Below are 17,708 nucleotides of genomic sequence, written 5' to 3' on the forward strand. Positions count from 1 at the left end.
AGGGACAAATACATGTTGATGAAAAATGATTAGACTTTGGGTGATGGGCACACAACACAATCAAAAGTTCAAATGCTCTAGAAATGTTTACCTGAAACCTGTGTACTCTTATTGATCAATGTCACCCTATTAAGTTTAATTTCTAAATAAAAAAAAATGCTATAAAAAAGCCCACAAATATTAAGCGCAACAGAATTCTGTTAAGAACTTCAAACTTGCCTGACCAGGTGGTTGCACAGTGGGTAGAGTGTCGGACTGGGATGCAGAGGACCCAGGTTCAAGACCCCTGAGGTCGCCAGCTCGAGCGCGGGCTCATCTGGTTTGAGCAAAGCTCACCAGCTTGGACCCAAGGTCGCTGGCTTGAGCAAGGGGTTACTCCATCTGCTGAAGGCCCATGGTCAAGGCACATATGAGAAAGTAATCAATGAACAACTAAGGTGTCGCAAGGAAAAACTGATGATTGATGCTTCTCATCTCTCTCCGTTCCTGTCTGTATGTCCCTCTCTCTGTCTCTCTCTCTGTCTCTGTAAAAAAAACCAAAAAAAACTTCAAACTCATTGGAAAGCTGGCTTGCTAACTGAGCCTCTGCCAGTGTCACAGCACCTCAGTTGGTCCTGTCACTTGAACTTTTTTTAATGTTCTCCCAAATTGCCTGGAGAGCATGTTAAAGTGGATTGATGAGCTCTGACCCCAAAGTTTTTGATTCAGTAAGTCTGTGGTGAGGCTCAAGAATTAGAATGTATAACAAGTTCCCAGGTGATACTGATGCTGTCGGTCCACTTTGAGGAACCATTAAATTAAGTTATACTACCCTGATAACCAAAAAATAAAGTCTCAGCAGCTTGAAGCAATAAAGTCACTTCTTGCTCATTTAGTATGCTCATAATGGATCAGCAAAGGGGACCCAAGCCAACAAGGCTGTATTATAGGCAGAGAAAAAATTAGACCTTGACAAGCCACCTTAAAGCATCTGCTTGGTTACATAGCTGAGTTTGAAGTGAGTGGGGCAGGAAAATATAATCGTCCTCTAAGGAGAGGCAACGAGCATTTTTGTAAACTAGTCTACCACAGTCTTTCCTCTGGAATGTGATTTGTACTATGAACATCTGTGAAATTATATACACTACTCTTAGGTTTTTTAAACTTAAAAGAAAACCTCAACAGGGAAACTAGTATCAATAGGTTTATGTAGAATACACTGGAAGCAGAAGGGGTGGTGCATGTATCAAATGAGAATTAAGTCTGTTTCAATGGCTTTATGGTGATATCTTTAACTTTAAGGCATGTTGTTCCACTGGCTAATTTAAAACCGGTTACTCAAGTGACACCTGTTCCTTCTTGGAATCCTGGGTCTAGTCGGAAAGGAAGAGGTTACCAGAAAATTTCCGGGGGCTGTTTCCCAGAAATGGGTTTGTATACTGAAGGCTATTATTATTTCCCTGTTTTACCCTACATTGTAATTTTTAAGGTATACATAGGTATTGGTAATTTCTCAACTTTGGCGTTACTGACATTGGGATGGATGATACTTTGTGGGGAGCTGTCCTGTGCATCGAATGATGCTTACCAGTATCCCTGCCTTCTATCCACTAGATGCCGGTAATCTCCCCCCCCCCAAATTTGTTAACTAAAAATGTCTCCAGACATTGCTCAAGGGGGCTGGGGGAGGGGCAAAATTGTCTGATGGCAAACCACTGTTCTAAGGTATTTTGTGTAAACTTAAGTTGGAGTAGATTTAGATTCTAAAGCCTGAAGGGAAGCAATTTCTTAGAGAACTAAGAAAACACCTCATGGAATCAACCAGGGATATTAATAGGCATTAACTGTACATTTTGATGACCAAAGCTGCCTATCCTAAAGGTAGTGCTGAGATGTCCATTGATACAGAAATTCCTTGCTGGTTTTGCCGTTCCAAGTGAAAGATCTAGTATGTCCTTTAAAAATAGATTTCTTCCCTGTATTTTTTTCTTTTTCCCTAAGAAAAACATTTGAGAGTTTTAGGCATGTTTGGAAGTGGTGGTGGGGGGGTACTGGATCTTTTCCTTTGGTGATGAAACTTACTGGCACCTCTTTGTTTACCTGAAAGTTATGTCAGAGATGAACATGAAGCACCAGAAGAAGATGCTCAGGAGAGTTAGAGGGAAAGAGATTTACATGTCTGTGGCTTACAGCAGGGGAGAGCCGCTCCCTCCACATAAGCTTCAGAATAACATGCATCATGGGCATGACCTTCCAGGGCCCTCCTCACAGGCAGCTGGCAGTGTTATGGCTAATGATCATTTCCATCCTCAACATTTCTCTCAGAAACAAGGTTGGGGATATGGGATGCCCAGGTAAGGCTTAATTCCAGGATAATGTATATCTCTGTTTAGCTGTTGGAAATAATTTCTGGCCAGAATTATAGTAGAATTTAGAAGTATCTTGGTAGTTTAGATTTCTTACAATTTCTACCTACAGAGAGCATAGAGGGTTAAATTTATATATACTTAAATTCTTGTCAAATGAATGTTTTGGAAGATTAATTTTCTCATAGTGTAGGGGGAGATATGGAGCAGTTGAAGAGATGCTAGAACTGGGGTTGGGAACCTATGGCTCGTGAGCCAGATGTGGCTCTTTTGATGGCTGCACCTGGCTCACAGACAAATCTTTAATAAAAAAAAAATAATGTTAAAACTATAAAACATTCTCATGTATTACAATCCATTCATTTCCTACCGCTCATGTTCATGGTTGTGGGTGGCTGGAGTCAATCACAACTGTCATCCGGGAGAACACCAAATTTTTACTGGATAATGCATAACGTACACAGGTCGTTGTATGGCTCTCACGGAATTACATTTTAAAATATGTGGCGTTCATGGCTCTCTCAGCGAAAAAGGTTCCCAACTCCTGTGCTAGAAGGTAGAATGCCATCAGAATATGAGGGGCATATATGTGGCACTGTGTCCATTCATAATGGACAGGCCAAATGCCAGTAGTAAGGAGAGTAAAGCTCTTTGTGTGTGGATATTTTTAGAAAGATGTGTTAATTCTACTTAACTACAAAGTCTGATTACTCAAACACTAGTGAATACAGAATTGTGTTTTCCTTTCCTCTTATTCTTAGGGACTCATCTCGCTTTGTAAATAGGCCTAACATGTCAGACCCTAATCTCGGCTTTTACTCAGGCCCAGGGAAAAAATGCTGTCAGAGCTATGATAATTTCTCCTATAGATCTCGGTAAGTGAATTTTAAGTGTCAAAAGTAAGAGAAAATAGGTAATTCTGGCTTTGTTACTGAGCAACAAATGTGTGGACTGGATTTTTTAAGTGTCAACATTGAGATCTTTCAACTGAGATGTTTCAACTGTTATTTAGAAATTAGAAACACATTATTACTCTATTTTATAATTTTACCCTTTCATTCCCTGAACTACTTAAGTTCCTTTAGACGTAGTCAAAGACAGATGCATTGTATGAACAAAGGCTGCCAATATAGCTTTGCACCAGAAAACGGACAGATGCCCAGGGGCTTGGAAGAAACCATTACCTTTTATGAAATTGAAGAAGGGAATGAGACTGCTTATCCAACTTTACCTGTAAGTTAAAAAAAAATGTACTCAGAAAGCTTTTACTTTTCTCCTTTTTTAAGGAAAGGCATGGACCTAGAGATCGTCATACTAAGTGAAATAAACAATTCAGAGAAATACAAGTACTGTATGATTTCACCCATTTGTGGAATCTAATGAACAAAATGAACAAGCAAAATGGAAACAGACTCAAACGTAGAAAGCAGGCTGCCAGCTGTCGGTGGGGGGAGCGTGGGGGACAGAGGTACAGAGATAGAGCAAACAAAAAGGACAAGAAATACCTCATAGAGACAGACGACAATGTGGGATTTCTGCGGTGTGGCGGAGGGGAGGGTAGAGGGGGTAAATTATAGTGGACAAAGACTTGATTTGGGGAGGGGGTGAACACAATACACAGTTCAGAGATGTGTTGTCGAATTGGGCACTTGAAACCTTTGAATTATGTTAGCCAGTGTCACCCCAATAAAATTCAGTTAATTCAGTAAATTTTAGCTTTTTGTAGAAATGACCAAATAAATCCTTCCTGGAAAACATGACTTTATCTTAGCCCTTTTAAAGGTAGAAGAAGGCAACTTTTTTTTTTTTCCCTTAAGGAAGGAGGTAGAGATAGACAAATAATCTTGCCCATATAGTATGGGTAATATATACTTCTGGCTGTAGAGGGAGAACTGCATGTTTGTGTGTGTGTCTTTGGTACAGAATCACGGAAGGCCCCCTCCAGCGGTTCCTCCCACTGCAGCATACTGTGTTGGAAGACAAGTGCACAACTCAGCCAAAACTTTGAGTTCAGAGGAGGGTAATGGTCAGAGTGGCAATGGTGAGTCAGTTACAACTGTACATCTTTTAAAAAAGATGATTCTTGTGACATTAGGATATCAAGGCTGTGAAACAGAACTAAGTTTTTGTTTGAGGGGTCTCATTCTGTTCTGGTAGCTTTTTTTTGAAGTGTTACCAGTTCTTGTCTCAGCTTGCTAGGTTTCTGAAGGTGTCTTGGCATTTCTCAGAAAGACTTCTATCTCTATAAGCCCTCCACATTGTTATAACTTATTTTCAACTCTTTGCATAGGTTTCTAGTGAGTTTTGATTTGGTGAGATTTCAGTATGGGAACATGTTTCTTGTTAAGAAGGTACTGTTTATGTTGTCCTCACCATTTCTAATAACTACCTTAGGCTTTCATGTGACTGCCTATTATTTTACATGACTGCTATGAAATAACTTCATTGCCTAAAGATGTCTTCTTAATCTGTAACTATTACTATTCACTGAATCCTGTGTACTAAGTAATTATATTTATAATTTAATATAATACTGAAACTGTATCCCTCTGAGGAATGTGGTACCCTAAACTTATATATGAGAAATTGAAGTGTAAAGGATAAATGACATGGACAAAATCATACTTGGTAAGTGGCAGAGATTTAATTTTTTTATAACAGCTTTATATTCAATTTACGTACCGTACAGCTCATCTATTAATATTTAAAGTGTGCAACTCAGTGGTTTTTAGTAGTCAGAGTTTTATAACCATCACCACAATCAGTTTTAGAACATTTTCACCCCCAAAGAAGTCCTGTACCCATAAGCTGCCACTCATTTCCCTTTCCCCTCCTCCAGCCCTGTGCAACTGCCGGTCTGTTTTCTGTCTTAATGGATTGCCTAGTTTGGACATTTAAATGGAATTATGTATATGTGGTCCTTTGTGACTTGCTGATACCAGTTTGGAATTTGGGTTTGCATGACTCTAAAGCCTGTGTATGTGCCCTCAACAGTTATTATAGCGCCTCTTCCCACCAGATGTGCTTATTTTACCATTTTACTATAAAATCATCTATGCCTACTTAAATAATTCTGGAGGACTTGGATGTATTAAGGAGGTATGAGGCAGTCTGAGTGTTTCCACTTACCAGTCAAGTTTCTTATTTTCCTGTGATTTTCTCATTTCTGCTACTTATGTAGAAGAAAATAGATATTTTTAGGGAAAAAGCTAGCACAAGGATTATCTGTCAAGATTCTGTGTGTGCATGTGCATGCATGTGGTTAATGATGTGTACACTTTGCTCTTTTGCTCAGCATGACACTTGTCTTTTCTCTTTAGTATGGTGAGCCCCTTCAGATATACTGCTCAACTATACTGGCATATTCAAAGTAACCAAATCTATGTTCTTTCCTTAAATTCTGCTGTCTGGAGGGGTTAACACATGTGTTTGATAACTAACGTATTTAAGAATCAAATCCAGTTTTGATCTGTGGATTTTATTTGGTGAAAAAAATCCAACCTAAGATTGACTTTCTCTACATTTCAGTGGTATAGCAGTCTTTAAAGCAGAGTACTTCAGTTAACTGAGCTATTCTCTGAGAACAGATGGATTTTAAATGTATTATTTACCTGACAAATGAAAAACAGATAAGGCATGATATGTCCCTTTAATGTTTACCTAAGCAAACTCTAGGTTATCCTCAGATTATAGTTACCATTTACTTTATGTCAAACATCATGATGTACTCCTTTTGGTCCCCTACGTAGTGTTACCTTGTTTTATAGTGAAAAAAGTGAGTCACAGAGAGTGATGTGGTTCATCAGGATTCAAATCTAGTCCTAACTGCAGAGCTGGCAAACGTAATCACCATAGTCTAATGCCTGTAACTGGAAAATTGGACGCAGCTGGATTTTTCACCGCTGCCTGAACTTTAAGAACTGAGGGAATTTTCAGAGGAGAAATTTGTACTGTTTACAGCCAGACTCCATCTTCAGCATCTTTTGACTAGTATGAAAGTTCAAATCACTTGTTACAAGGATGCATACATTTTAGTTTTGAGCATATGTATCTGTAAAACTTGAGAGAAGAAAGCAGATGCTTGTCATTTGGATGTGTGAGGTAAAAAAAACACACAACTCTACATAAACATATTTCTGTCTTTTTCTAGGGGGATGTCATGAAGAATATATTTATCCTTCAGGTCAGTGTGATCTACATAGAATCTGTGACTTTCGTCATTGTTTATAAAACTTCAAACTAAAATAATGCTCACTTTTTACTTTACTTTGGCACTCTCCTCTAGAACCGGACTATGAAACTTCAGGTGTTTATAGCACAACTGAATCTACAGCAAACTTGGTAGGTATTTAATAATAACAGCAACGAACACTTACAGCTCCCACTGTGTACTAGGGCATGTTGCGGTGCAACCTGCACTGGACGGAACCAGAGCCCAAACTGATTAGGAAGTTGGAAAGCTTTTATTCACTGGCTGGTGGTCTGTCTGCTGCGTGGGGAAGCAGTGAACAGCAATTAGCTCAGGGGGAGAGGAATATTTAAGGGCGAAAACCATAAGGTTACAGCTGTTTAAGCATGTTTGTACAATATCTTTGCAAAAGTAACACACTGTTCTAAATCTCCTTCCCGCAATATCTGCAAGGCTGATGCACAAAGAATGCATCTTGCCTCTGTTAGCAAGATTAGACCTGCTGAGGCTTGTAGCTAAATTGGGTCAGGGGTCCTGAGCATGGGCTGGCACTCCAGCACATTCCCTACTGATTTTATCGGGGAATCACATCATTGTTTTCTCATCAGTATGAATGGGCTGATAATGTGCCCTTAATACTAGAAGCTTTATGGCTTGAATTTTTTATTTACATATTGCATGAGGCAGTTAATAATACACAGAGTAATGGTGACCCTTACTATAAAATGAGCGGCCTAGTAAGAGCAGTAAGCAACGTAGTGAGCCAAGGGGATGAAGAGAATAAATTCTCATGCTAATTTCTGCCTTGCACTTTTCTTCTCTATCCTGGAATCTTTTTCTAAGTTGGCTGAGACTTTCTCTAATTACTCCTGAGTGATTAGTATAGAAATAGCAAGTCTCTCCTAAAGCTAGGCAGAGACCTCCTTGCTTTAGAAATAGTAGATCTAAACCTTTTCTATTTTGCAACACTATTTCCTCTATACAAATAAACTTGCGGCATAACATATACTAGAATATACAATAGAGGCTTATTCTGTTCTTTAAACCTGGTTTTTTTTCTTCTCTGTACAAACCTCCTGCAACTTACATAACCCTCAACTTTCATGAACTTTCTTATCTATTTAGAAATAACTAGCTTTCATAACAACTTACTTCCTTTTTCATTCAAAAGTATTTCTATACCTTATACCTTTTATTATCAAACCTGTACTTTCTAGTTAGAACTCTTAACTTTAAAAGTCTTAGCCTTTAGTGACAACCAAGCTGGCAATACGTAATTTTTCTTAAAGTATACTTCCTTTTGGAGGTGTCTTCCCTCTAAGTAGCTAGTATTTAAGTATAAGCATATATATTTTTCATTACCTTGTAGCTTCCCTTCTAGCAAAGGGACTTATGTCTCCCTTCTGCATGACTCATAGCAATATATGTGTTAACACTTAAGAAAACTTGTTCTGGCTTTCCTATGACCTCAGTTTCCCTCCGTCCCCAAAGTCTAATTAAAAAGAGGTCCTTACTGAGTTTCTTCAGGCATTAGCCGTGTGTAGACCAGCCAGCTTCCAGTTTGTGGCTAGAGCAGGGCATTCTGTCCTCAGGGTCAATTTACAAGGGTTGGTGGGGTCAGTCTCTGCTGTCTACGAGGCTGTCTCTGCTGGGACTGCAGGCTCCAGCTGTGATGGATCCATCCACGTGGAAGTCAGTTCTTGGGTGGTGTACTTTTTTACCCAGACTGAGTCTACAGGCTGGAAGGGATGTACCAGATCTCCTGGCAGTGCTGGAGGCGCCTCATGGACAGTCTTTTGGACAGCCTACTCAGTAATCTGTAGACCCCGGAAGTACGTAAGGAAGGAGTGGTTACTTAACACATCTTTTATTTCTTCTCCAAGTTTCAGTAGAAAGGGAGGGGGGCCTCCTAAACATTATCTCAAAAGGAGTGAATTCTTCCCTGTAGGGGTTGCACCTCGCCCTAAGGAGGGCTAAGGGGAGTAACTTGGGCCACTTTTCACAGGCTTCAAAAACAAATTTGATTCAAGTTTCCTTTAAGATTCAATTCATGCATTCTACCTGCCCTGAACTTTGGGGCCTGTAGATACAATGTAATTTCCAATTAATATTGAGTGCCCTTCCTACTAGCTGTGAGATCTTGGATGCTGCAGTCTCATTTCTAGTAGGAAAGGCTTCTACCTCCCTGTCAATTAACTTTAGTAAAATCTATTTCTAAATATTCACCTAGGAAAGTTCCTCTCTCCCTGTTTCTCTTCATAATTTCTTTACTTTGCTTAGTATTTATTTGGGCACAGACTAAACATTTGGACATTATGCCTTCTGTAATAGATTCTAAGTCTGACTTTTCTAATTATTTCTTCTTATTCTTAGTTGTGCTTTTCCTGCTGGCAAAATCTTTTTCTAATTGGGTGCAAAAAAACCTTTGGCAACCTGGGTTCTAGTAAAGTTACTAAAATTTCCTAAAAACCCCACTGGTTTTAGGGCTACCTTATTGGTAGTATTATCAGCTCCTTGGTTTTTCTTGAGTTTCTACCAAGTCCCCTTCTTTTGGTGCCCTGGACAGTGGATGATGGCCACTATTTCAGGGGAGCAGTCTCCTGCATTCTCCAGGGTGAGGGTTTGAGCCTCACCTTTGTTAGTTCTTAAACCTCCTGATGGCCCCTCTTCAACTGTGCCTGTCTTAGGTTGTTTCTGCCTTCAGGAATCTTACCCGTCTCTGGCTAACCAGCCATCTTAGGGGCCAAAGTTAGTTATGTGAGTGAGGGAGGAGCAATGTCCCTTCCGAAATGCTTAGATTTTTTAGCAGCTGATGTTTCTACCTTTTTAAAAACTTATAATACATTTCCTTTCTAATTTCTAGAGCTGAATGCTATGTAAAGGCTAAGTTGACTGTGTTAGTATCTTCTGGCGCTTCTAGGTCTAGAGGTGCATAGACTCTGTAAGCCAGGGGTCCCCAAACTTTTTACACAGGGGGCCAGTTCACTGTCCCTCAGACCATTGGAGGGCTACCACATACAGTCTTCCTCTCACTGACCACCAATGAAAGAGTGCCCCTTTTGGAAGTGCAGCAGGGGCCGGATAAATGGCCTCAGGGGGCCGCAGTTTGGGGACGCCTGCTGTAAGCTTTCTATAGTCTAAGAAAGCTGCAGGGGTCTTCTGAGGATCCTGAATAACTTCTGACACCTGAGACAAACTTATGGTTCTTTTTCTTTCTTGAGGTGGTCTCGGTTGTCCTAAGTGGGGCAGTGTATGTGCAGTACGGATCCTAACAGTCCTGTTAAGGCTTGAGGCGTCTCTGAGAAAGGGGATTCTGAGCTTTCTAATTCTATAGGTTACTTGGGAAAAAAAGGATTTAAACTATTTCCTATTACATCTGTGCCTCAAATTCTAAAGATCTAGTTAAATGTACCAACTGAAATGACCAATATTTCATAAAATAAAGCTTATACTCTACTATAATTAGTCATCTATTTTCTATTTTCTCGTTTCTACCTGTTGTGTTGAGAATTCTTCTGTTAAGCCAATCAATAATAATATTTGTCACTGTGGTTTTGATGACCTAACATTGGACATTTAACAATTACTGAATCATTATATTAATAATCATTATATATCCCCTAGTATTTAAACCAAGATTTCAACATCACAGGACTATGAAATAGGAAATAAAAAGAACTAACAAAAGACTTGAAATAACAGATTTCTAACATAGAAAATATTTTTTCTACAACAGATCCTTGGTACAAAAAGGAAGTTTTTGTATTTGGCAGACTATACAATTCTATATGTCTTATCATTAGTACAAATATAGTACAATTTACAATAAGGATTATAAATTATTACAAACTCATTTTCCTAATAGTGGGCTATTCTAGTTTACATAAGGTCCTTAGTTTCCTCAGGGACATCGTAACCCTGTAATTCCCCGAGAACCCTTTCTTTCAATTCTTGACTATTGTGGCTAAAGCAGTGGGTTTAAAAGGGGAAGCACTTTCTAAGTCTCGTTGGGTCTGGCTCCAGGTATGAGGTGGGGGATTCCCTGGAGCCAAAGCAGAGGAGGGAAGCACTGTAGCAAGGCGGTGGTAGCCCTTAGCTTACTGCGCTGTTAAAATCCTTTGTCTTAATCACTTGGTGCAGCCCTTGAGCTAAGGAAAAGGTCTCTTCGTTATACAATATAAGGGAACTGGTCAGGGTGCCTGGCATTCCCGGTGCCTGTGGGGGAGGGGCAGGTGCCTGGAGCTGTGAGAGGAGCCTGCCCCTTCTATTTTTTTTTCTCTCCGCTGCTGCTTGTGCAGCCAGCTGCTGCCTGACTGCCTTTTCCTACTCCTGCTGCCTCTGCTGCCGCACTTGGGCACATCCTGGCTATGCCACCTGCTCGTGAGTAGGTTCCTGGTGATAGTGTGCTAGACTGCCTGTGCTTTGGGTCTAGCAATTCTTGATTTGGCCAGTCTGCTCTAATGTTGGCCATTTTAATTTACAGAGAGTTTTCAATGTATCTTCTTAATACTAATTCCTGCCCTGTATTTTCCAAATGGGTAAACCTGCTTTGAGTCAGTAGGTGGATATCTTAATATCTGAAATTAGTTTCTACTCTATACTTCCTCCAGCACTCTTTTAGGTCTTTAGTTAGTTTTTATAATTTGTGGGCTTTATTACGAGTTTCCCTTCACTTTTTCCCTCTGGTTTTATGCTAGAAATTTCCAATTGAAATCGCCTGTCAAGGCTAAGTACCTCACACAAGAGAAGAGATAGGAGCTAACAGAAAAAGCAATTTCTTCAAGGGAAATTCAGACAGCCTTGAAACTAGAGGTCTTGGATTCAAGAAAAGAGATCTAGTGGGTCCGGGGAAGGTGGCTTCAAACCAGAAAATGCCACAAGAGATTTCTCTGAAGAACAAAGACAAACTTCAGACAATTTACCAGTTACATTTACACTTGACTTTTAGGCACAGTATAACGGGAAAGGGAAGGGGGTTCCCCATCAGGGGCCTCTCAGGTGCTCGCCTGACCGCGTACCTCACGGGAGCCGCAAACTGGAAACTGAAACTCAGGTGCAGGGAAATAGTTATGTAGCAATTCTGACATGATGGATAAACATTGTGAGGGTCCTCAACCTAGGCATGGGGACTGTTCCCTGAAGGGGCCTCATTCATTCATTCATTTACTCATTCATTTACAGAGTCAGAGAGAGGGATAGATAGGGATAGACAGACAGGAATGGAGAGAGATGAGAAGTATCAATCATCTGTTTTTCGTTGTGACACCTTAGTTCATTGATTGCTTTCTCATATGTGCCTTGACTGTGAGGCTACAGCAGACCGAGTAACCCCTTGCTCGAGCCAGCGACCTTGGGTCCAAGCTGGTGAGCCTTGCTCAAACCAGATGAGCCTGCGCTCAAGCTGGAAGCTGGCAACCCTGGGATCTTGAACCTGGGTCCTCTGTATCCCAGTCCAAGGCTCTATCCACTGCGCCACTGCCTGGTCAGGCGGGGCCTTGTTTATTATTTTTGGGCTCTTGATAATTCACGCCCCTTCCTTCCTGGGTCATATTTGAGGTAGGCCTTGGAGAATAATCCTCCTTGGAAGCTGAGCAGCTTTCTCAGCCTGCTTTTTAGTCACAGAAAATTGAAGGTCCAAGGGTCATTTTATCTCATTTGGATGGTTTTAGTTCTTATGGTTTCTTTGGCTCTGTGGTTAATTTATTGTGCTGCTTCACTGTTTAGTTTATTAGCTTCATGTGCCAATATTCCTACTGACAATTGTCTTGAATAATAGATACACTTCTTAGATTTATTTTAATGCTTTGCTTTCTTATCCTTATGTTTCTCTTTACTTGATAGCAGTTACCATGAGCTTATCAGGCACTGATGGAAGAGCCATACCTTTGTATGTTTTTCCATAAGTTGGTTTGTCCAAGTGCAAGTATTCACTAGGTGTTACATGCTTAGTTGGATTCTTGCTTTGACATATAATGCAGTCCGATTTTAACAATCTGATTCTTGTTTTGAGTCTGAGTTTTAATGTTCTTTTTTCAAAGCATTTACAATTTTATCTTCTGCAGCTTTGGGTTGAAGTAATTGCCTTTTCCATTGAGAACTACAAGTTCATTATCTCCATCCCAAATTAGGTTTCTCTTAGATCAGTTCTCTACTTCTAGTTACCAATTAAAGATTTAATCAAACTAGGTTAGGCTAAAGTAACACCCCTCCACCCCAAATTTCAACAGCTTAATGTAGGACAGTTGTTCTTGCTAATTAATATGTTAGGCCTTTGTCTATCAGAGTTACTCAGGGACTTGGGCCAATAAGACGTGAGCTTTCACAACCACCTCGGTGCAGGGCTAAAGATAGGAAAATTGAACACTGGCTCTTAATATTTTTGCTCATACTTAATTGACCACAGTTTAAATAAATACAAGTTCTAGAAACATGGGCTCTTAAGTCCATGTTAAATTGTCAAAGTGTGGTTCTTTATGATTACTTCCCCTGATTCCCTCTGTATTCTTATTATTACCAATTTTTGCTGCTAGTTGTTTGGTTGGTTGGTTGTTTTTGCTTTCATGACAGTCTGTTATGCATAACTCTGAACCTTTTAAAATCATTTTTGCTTTCACAAAGGCAAGGATTTGAGCCAGAGGGAGTGGTGTTTGAATTATACCATATCCTGCTTAGATAGAGTGCAGCTGAACAACCAATTATCTACCTTGTCCCAAGCTAGATCTCTAGATGGAATGCTTTCTTTTAGCAAAACTATTGTTGAGCCTACTGATTTTGAAGCTTTTAAGGCAAGAGGCCACCAAAAAAGCGTAAAATGACAATTCTTTATTATATTTTAGTATCTGCATTGGTACCAGAGTTGTATATAGGTAGGAAATAGAATAGTCACCTAAGTCAGGCACTAGAATGAATGATACCTTTTGGAGCATTATTGTAGTAGTCACTTCCAAATTTGCCAGCTAAGGTTTTTTTTATTCAATTTTATTTATTGATTTTAGAGTGGAGAGAGAGAAAGGGGTGGGGAGGAGCGGAAAACATCAACTCATAGTAGTTGCTTCTCTTATGTGCCTTGATCAGGCAAACCCAGGGTTTTGAACCGGGGACCTCAGCATTCCAGGTTGACACTTTACCCACTGAACCACCACAGGTCAGGCTGTCCCTTCTAAATTTAAATATTATTGGTGCAGATCACCTTTATTAATTGGAGGAGATTTTGAAACAGTCAGGTCTTTATTGATGTGTGTTGTTTGGTTTCTTGATTTCCTCTTAACTATATTTCTGTATTCAGTAAAGTCTCTTCAGCACAGAGGACCATGTTCTATGTCTCCTCAGGACACAGTTATTTTATACAACTACTCCCAGGAGGTAATCTTCATAGTGTCATTGAGCAGTCAGATACAATGGTCTGAAAGAGGGAAAATGATTTTCTTTTCACCCATCATACTTCAAACAAACTACTTATATTCCTGTCTTAAGTATTATACCTTGTAGTGCCTTCACAGTGATTGGTTAATTCATTCAACAAATTGATTGATCATCTACAGTGTTCCAGACACTGTTCTGTATGCTGGCATTAGAGTACTCGTAGTCAGTCTACTCTGAATCTCTTCTGTAGTGAGTGAGTTAATATAAATTACCAGTCAGTTTCATTTACTGAAAGTTAAATGTAAAGCTCTCCTGTAGAGTGGAGAGTTGGCTTCAAAAAGGTAACTGAAACTGTAACAGTGAATAGTTCATCCAAGAGAAAGGAAGATACTGAGATAAGCATCTAAAATAGAGCCTGTGGATCACCAAATCTTAGCAAATGGGTAGAGAAGGAACAGCCAAGGAGTGAGGGAAAAGCAGGAGAGTGTGTTATGGAAACCCCAGGAAGAGACTGTTTTAAGGGGCAATTAAGTGTCAGTTGTTTCCTGGAGGTCAAACAACATAGGACTGACAAGTCTACTAGGGCTATTGCCATGGGGACCATTGTTGACTTTGAATACAGTTTCTGAGGATCATAGGGGTAGCAGCCACATTTAAGTGGATGGTAAGGAAGTGGAGACTGCAGTGAAGAGAGTATTCAAGCAAAGTCTGTTACCATTTATTGAATGCCTCTCTGTGTGTTTTGGGTGCTGTGGCCTAATCAGAAACAGTTTGTAGCCTCATGAAGTTTTAAAAAATCAAAGCACCTTTTTCTGTTTAATAAAAGTGTGTATAAATCTCTGCATAAGATGTCGTAAACACAAAGTTTACCTGGTAAGGCAAACGGAGGATAGAGATTGGAGGAAAACATCTTTGTTACACAGTTTTAGACTTGATTTTTGAATCATATGATGTATTACTTTTTGAGAAAAAAATATAAAACAACTAAAGTAATTTGGGGACTTCTAAAAGAAATAACCTGCCTATACAGGATTTACATAAAGATTGGCTTCTCTGTGTTTTATTCATCAAAATACTATTTCTTGAAATTTAGGATCAGATAAGAGTCTAATATTATTTGAGAAACCAAACTTAGAATTGTAAACTTTCTTCCACACTTACAGGTGATGGTAAATTCTGCAGCAGTTGCAGCTTCCTGTGCCAATAACGTTCCAGCTCCAGTCTTACCTAACTGTGCAGCAGTTAATCAAGCTAGTAGTGCCTCTTCAGTTTCCTCACAAAATGCAGTCCAGCCTCTATTTGTATCTTCACCCACAAATGGCAGGCCAGGTAGGTTACTAGCGGTCACTTTTTTTTTGGAAGCCTCTTTTCCTACTCATGAACATGCACATAAAACCATTCTAGTGATTAGATAAGACTACTTTAATTTCCAGGATTGCATTTGTTTAACCTACTTAATAGAATATATTCTATAGTTGAGGAATCTGTGGGATTTGAGAGGTCCAGGGGGCCTGTTCTTTTTGCAAATTTGACTTGGTTATTGATTTTGTTGTTAATGATTTTCTTACCCCACTGAAAATTTAAGAGACTTGTATTAATTTCTCAAACATCGAGTTAAGTTTTACTAGAAGGTAGAGGTGTTTTTACACTTCACAGAATTAACATGTTACAAGTTTGCTATATAATACATTTCTACATAATGAATCATTTTCCCATGAATGTTACAAAGGCTATAGTTGCTAGAATTTGAGAAATCTATTTTACAATCTTGGTTTTACAACTTAACTATGTAATTTTGAACAGGTTATTGAACCTTTCTTATCTGTAAACTAATGGGTACTAATAGTAACAATTTATGAAGTAGTTGCAGAATTCCAATGAGATAAAATAATATAAAATTCTCAGCAGAACTCTGGGAAGATGGGGGCAACAATAACATAGCTTTTAAATCTGAGTCCCCAAATACATGGAAATAGCAAAACCAAAAGTCATGGACAACCCAAGAAAACTAGAGGACAGAGTACCCCATGAACTGCAAGATATAATCAGGTAGGACAAACCACTAGTCACAAGACCTGCATGCTACCACAGTTTATGTGGGAGCAAGAAGACAAGCATTGGTGATGTTGTCTAATGGACCTGAGAACAGTAAATCCCCAAAAGAACTAATAAGAATTCGCTGAAAATTGGGGCGGCCAAGTTTGAAGAAGCAACTAAGACTGGGAAACAATTTGGCCTATCCAATACTAGGTGAGTGCTTTGGGTGCATAGAATGGGACTGAAGGACCTGGCTCTTAAGAAATTTCAAAACTGACCCGCCTGTTCTCCCTTTTAGGATAATATTCTTTACTGGGCAGAAACTGCTGAGAGTGGAATCATAAATGATCAGGATAGGGAAAAGAGCTGGTCCAGAGTACAGCTGAGGAGGGGAACAGAGCCATAGACTTCTAGAAAGCAATAATAGATTATATATATATATTTTTTTCTACAGGGACAGAGAGTTACAGAGAGGGACAGATAAGGATAGACAGGCAGGAACAAAGAGAGATGAGAAGCATCAATCATCAGTTTTTCGTTGTGACACCTTAGTTCATTGATTGCTTTCTCACATGTGCCTTGACCGTGGGCCTTCAGCAGACGGAGTAACCCCTTGCTTACGCCAGCGACCTTGGGTCCAAGTTGGTGAGCTTTGCTCAAACCAGATGAGCCCACACTCAAACTGGCAACCTTGGGGTCTCGAACCTGGGTCCTCAGCATCCCAGTTCAACACTCTATCCACTGCGCCACTGCCTGGTCAGGCCAGTTATATATATATATATATATATATATATATATATATATATATATATATATATATATATATATATTTAACATTACATAAGAAAAATAGCAAAGAGAGACCTGGGGGCCCTGGCCCATTAACTGGATTGAAGTATTGTCCGGATATGCCAAGGCTGTGGGTTTGGTCCCCAGTTAGGACACATACAAGAATCAAGCAAATGAATGCATAAATAAGTGGAACAGCAAATCTATGTGTCTGACTCTGTCTCTTCCTTCCTCCCTCCCTCTTTCCATCCCACCCTCCTTTTTGCTCTCCCTCCATTCCTCCATCCCTCCATCCCTCTTTCCCTCTTCCTGTCCCTCCTTCCTTTCTTATAAAAAAGAGAGAGAGAGAGCCCTATAACATTAGAAAAGCTTCCTGTACTCCACCTCATTCTAAAGTTCATGAAAAATAATTTTATATAAAAATGAACAGATGAAACGCACTAAGATCAAATTCTATACAAAGATTTTTTTCTTAACAGAGAATCAGAGAGAGGGATAGATAGGGACAGACAGACAGGAATGGAGAGAGATGAGAAGCATCAATCATTAGTTTTTCGTTGTGACACCTTAGTTGTTCATTGATTGCATTCTCATATGTGCCTTGACTGTGGGGCTACAGCAGACCGAGTAACCTCTTGCTCAAGCCAGCGACCTTGGGTCCAAGTTGGTGAGCTTTGCTCAAACCAGATGAGCCTGCACTCAAGCTGGCAACCTCGGGGTCTCATACCTGGGTCCTCCGCATCCTAGTCCAATGCTCTATCCACTGCATCACTGCCTGGTCAGGCTATACAAACATGTTTTAAGGGCCCTGGCCAGTTGGCTCAGTGGTAAAGTGTCAGCCTGGCATGTGGATGTCCCAGTTCGATTCCCAGTCAGGGCACACAGGAGAAGCGCCATCTCTTTTTCTTCACCCCTCCCTTCTCGCTTCTCTCTTTCTCTCTCTTCCCCTCCTGCAGCCATGGCTCTATTGGAGTGAGTAGGCACCA

At 39.9% G+C, this 17,708-nt stretch overlaps 1 protein-coding gene across 1 annotated transcript in view; it reads left to right on the plus strand.

Annotated features, from left to right (window-relative positions):
- Positions 1–17,708, plus strand: part of ALG13 (ALG13 UDP-N-acetylglucosaminyltransferase subunit) — a 75,744-nt gene that overhangs the window by 41,519 nt on the left and 16,517 nt on the right. The window contains 8 exon segments of the mRNA XM_066357858.1: positions 1,282–1,409; positions 2,087–2,333; positions 3,107–3,220; positions 3,422–3,578; positions 4,269–4,386; positions 6,496–6,528; positions 6,631–6,686; positions 15,060–15,225. Of these exon segments, the coding sequence (XP_066213955.1) occupies positions 1,282–1,409; positions 2,087–2,333; positions 3,107–3,220; positions 3,422–3,578; positions 4,269–4,386; positions 6,496–6,528; positions 6,631–6,686; positions 15,060–15,225 (1,019 nt within the window).

The sequence above is a fragment of the Saccopteryx leptura genome, chromosome X, assembly GCF_036850995.1.
Source record: "Saccopteryx leptura isolate mSacLep1 chromosome X, mSacLep1_pri_phased_curated, whole genome shotgun sequence".
Classification (NCBI taxonomy): Eukaryota; Metazoa; Chordata; class Mammalia; order Chiroptera; family Emballonuridae; genus Saccopteryx; species Saccopteryx leptura.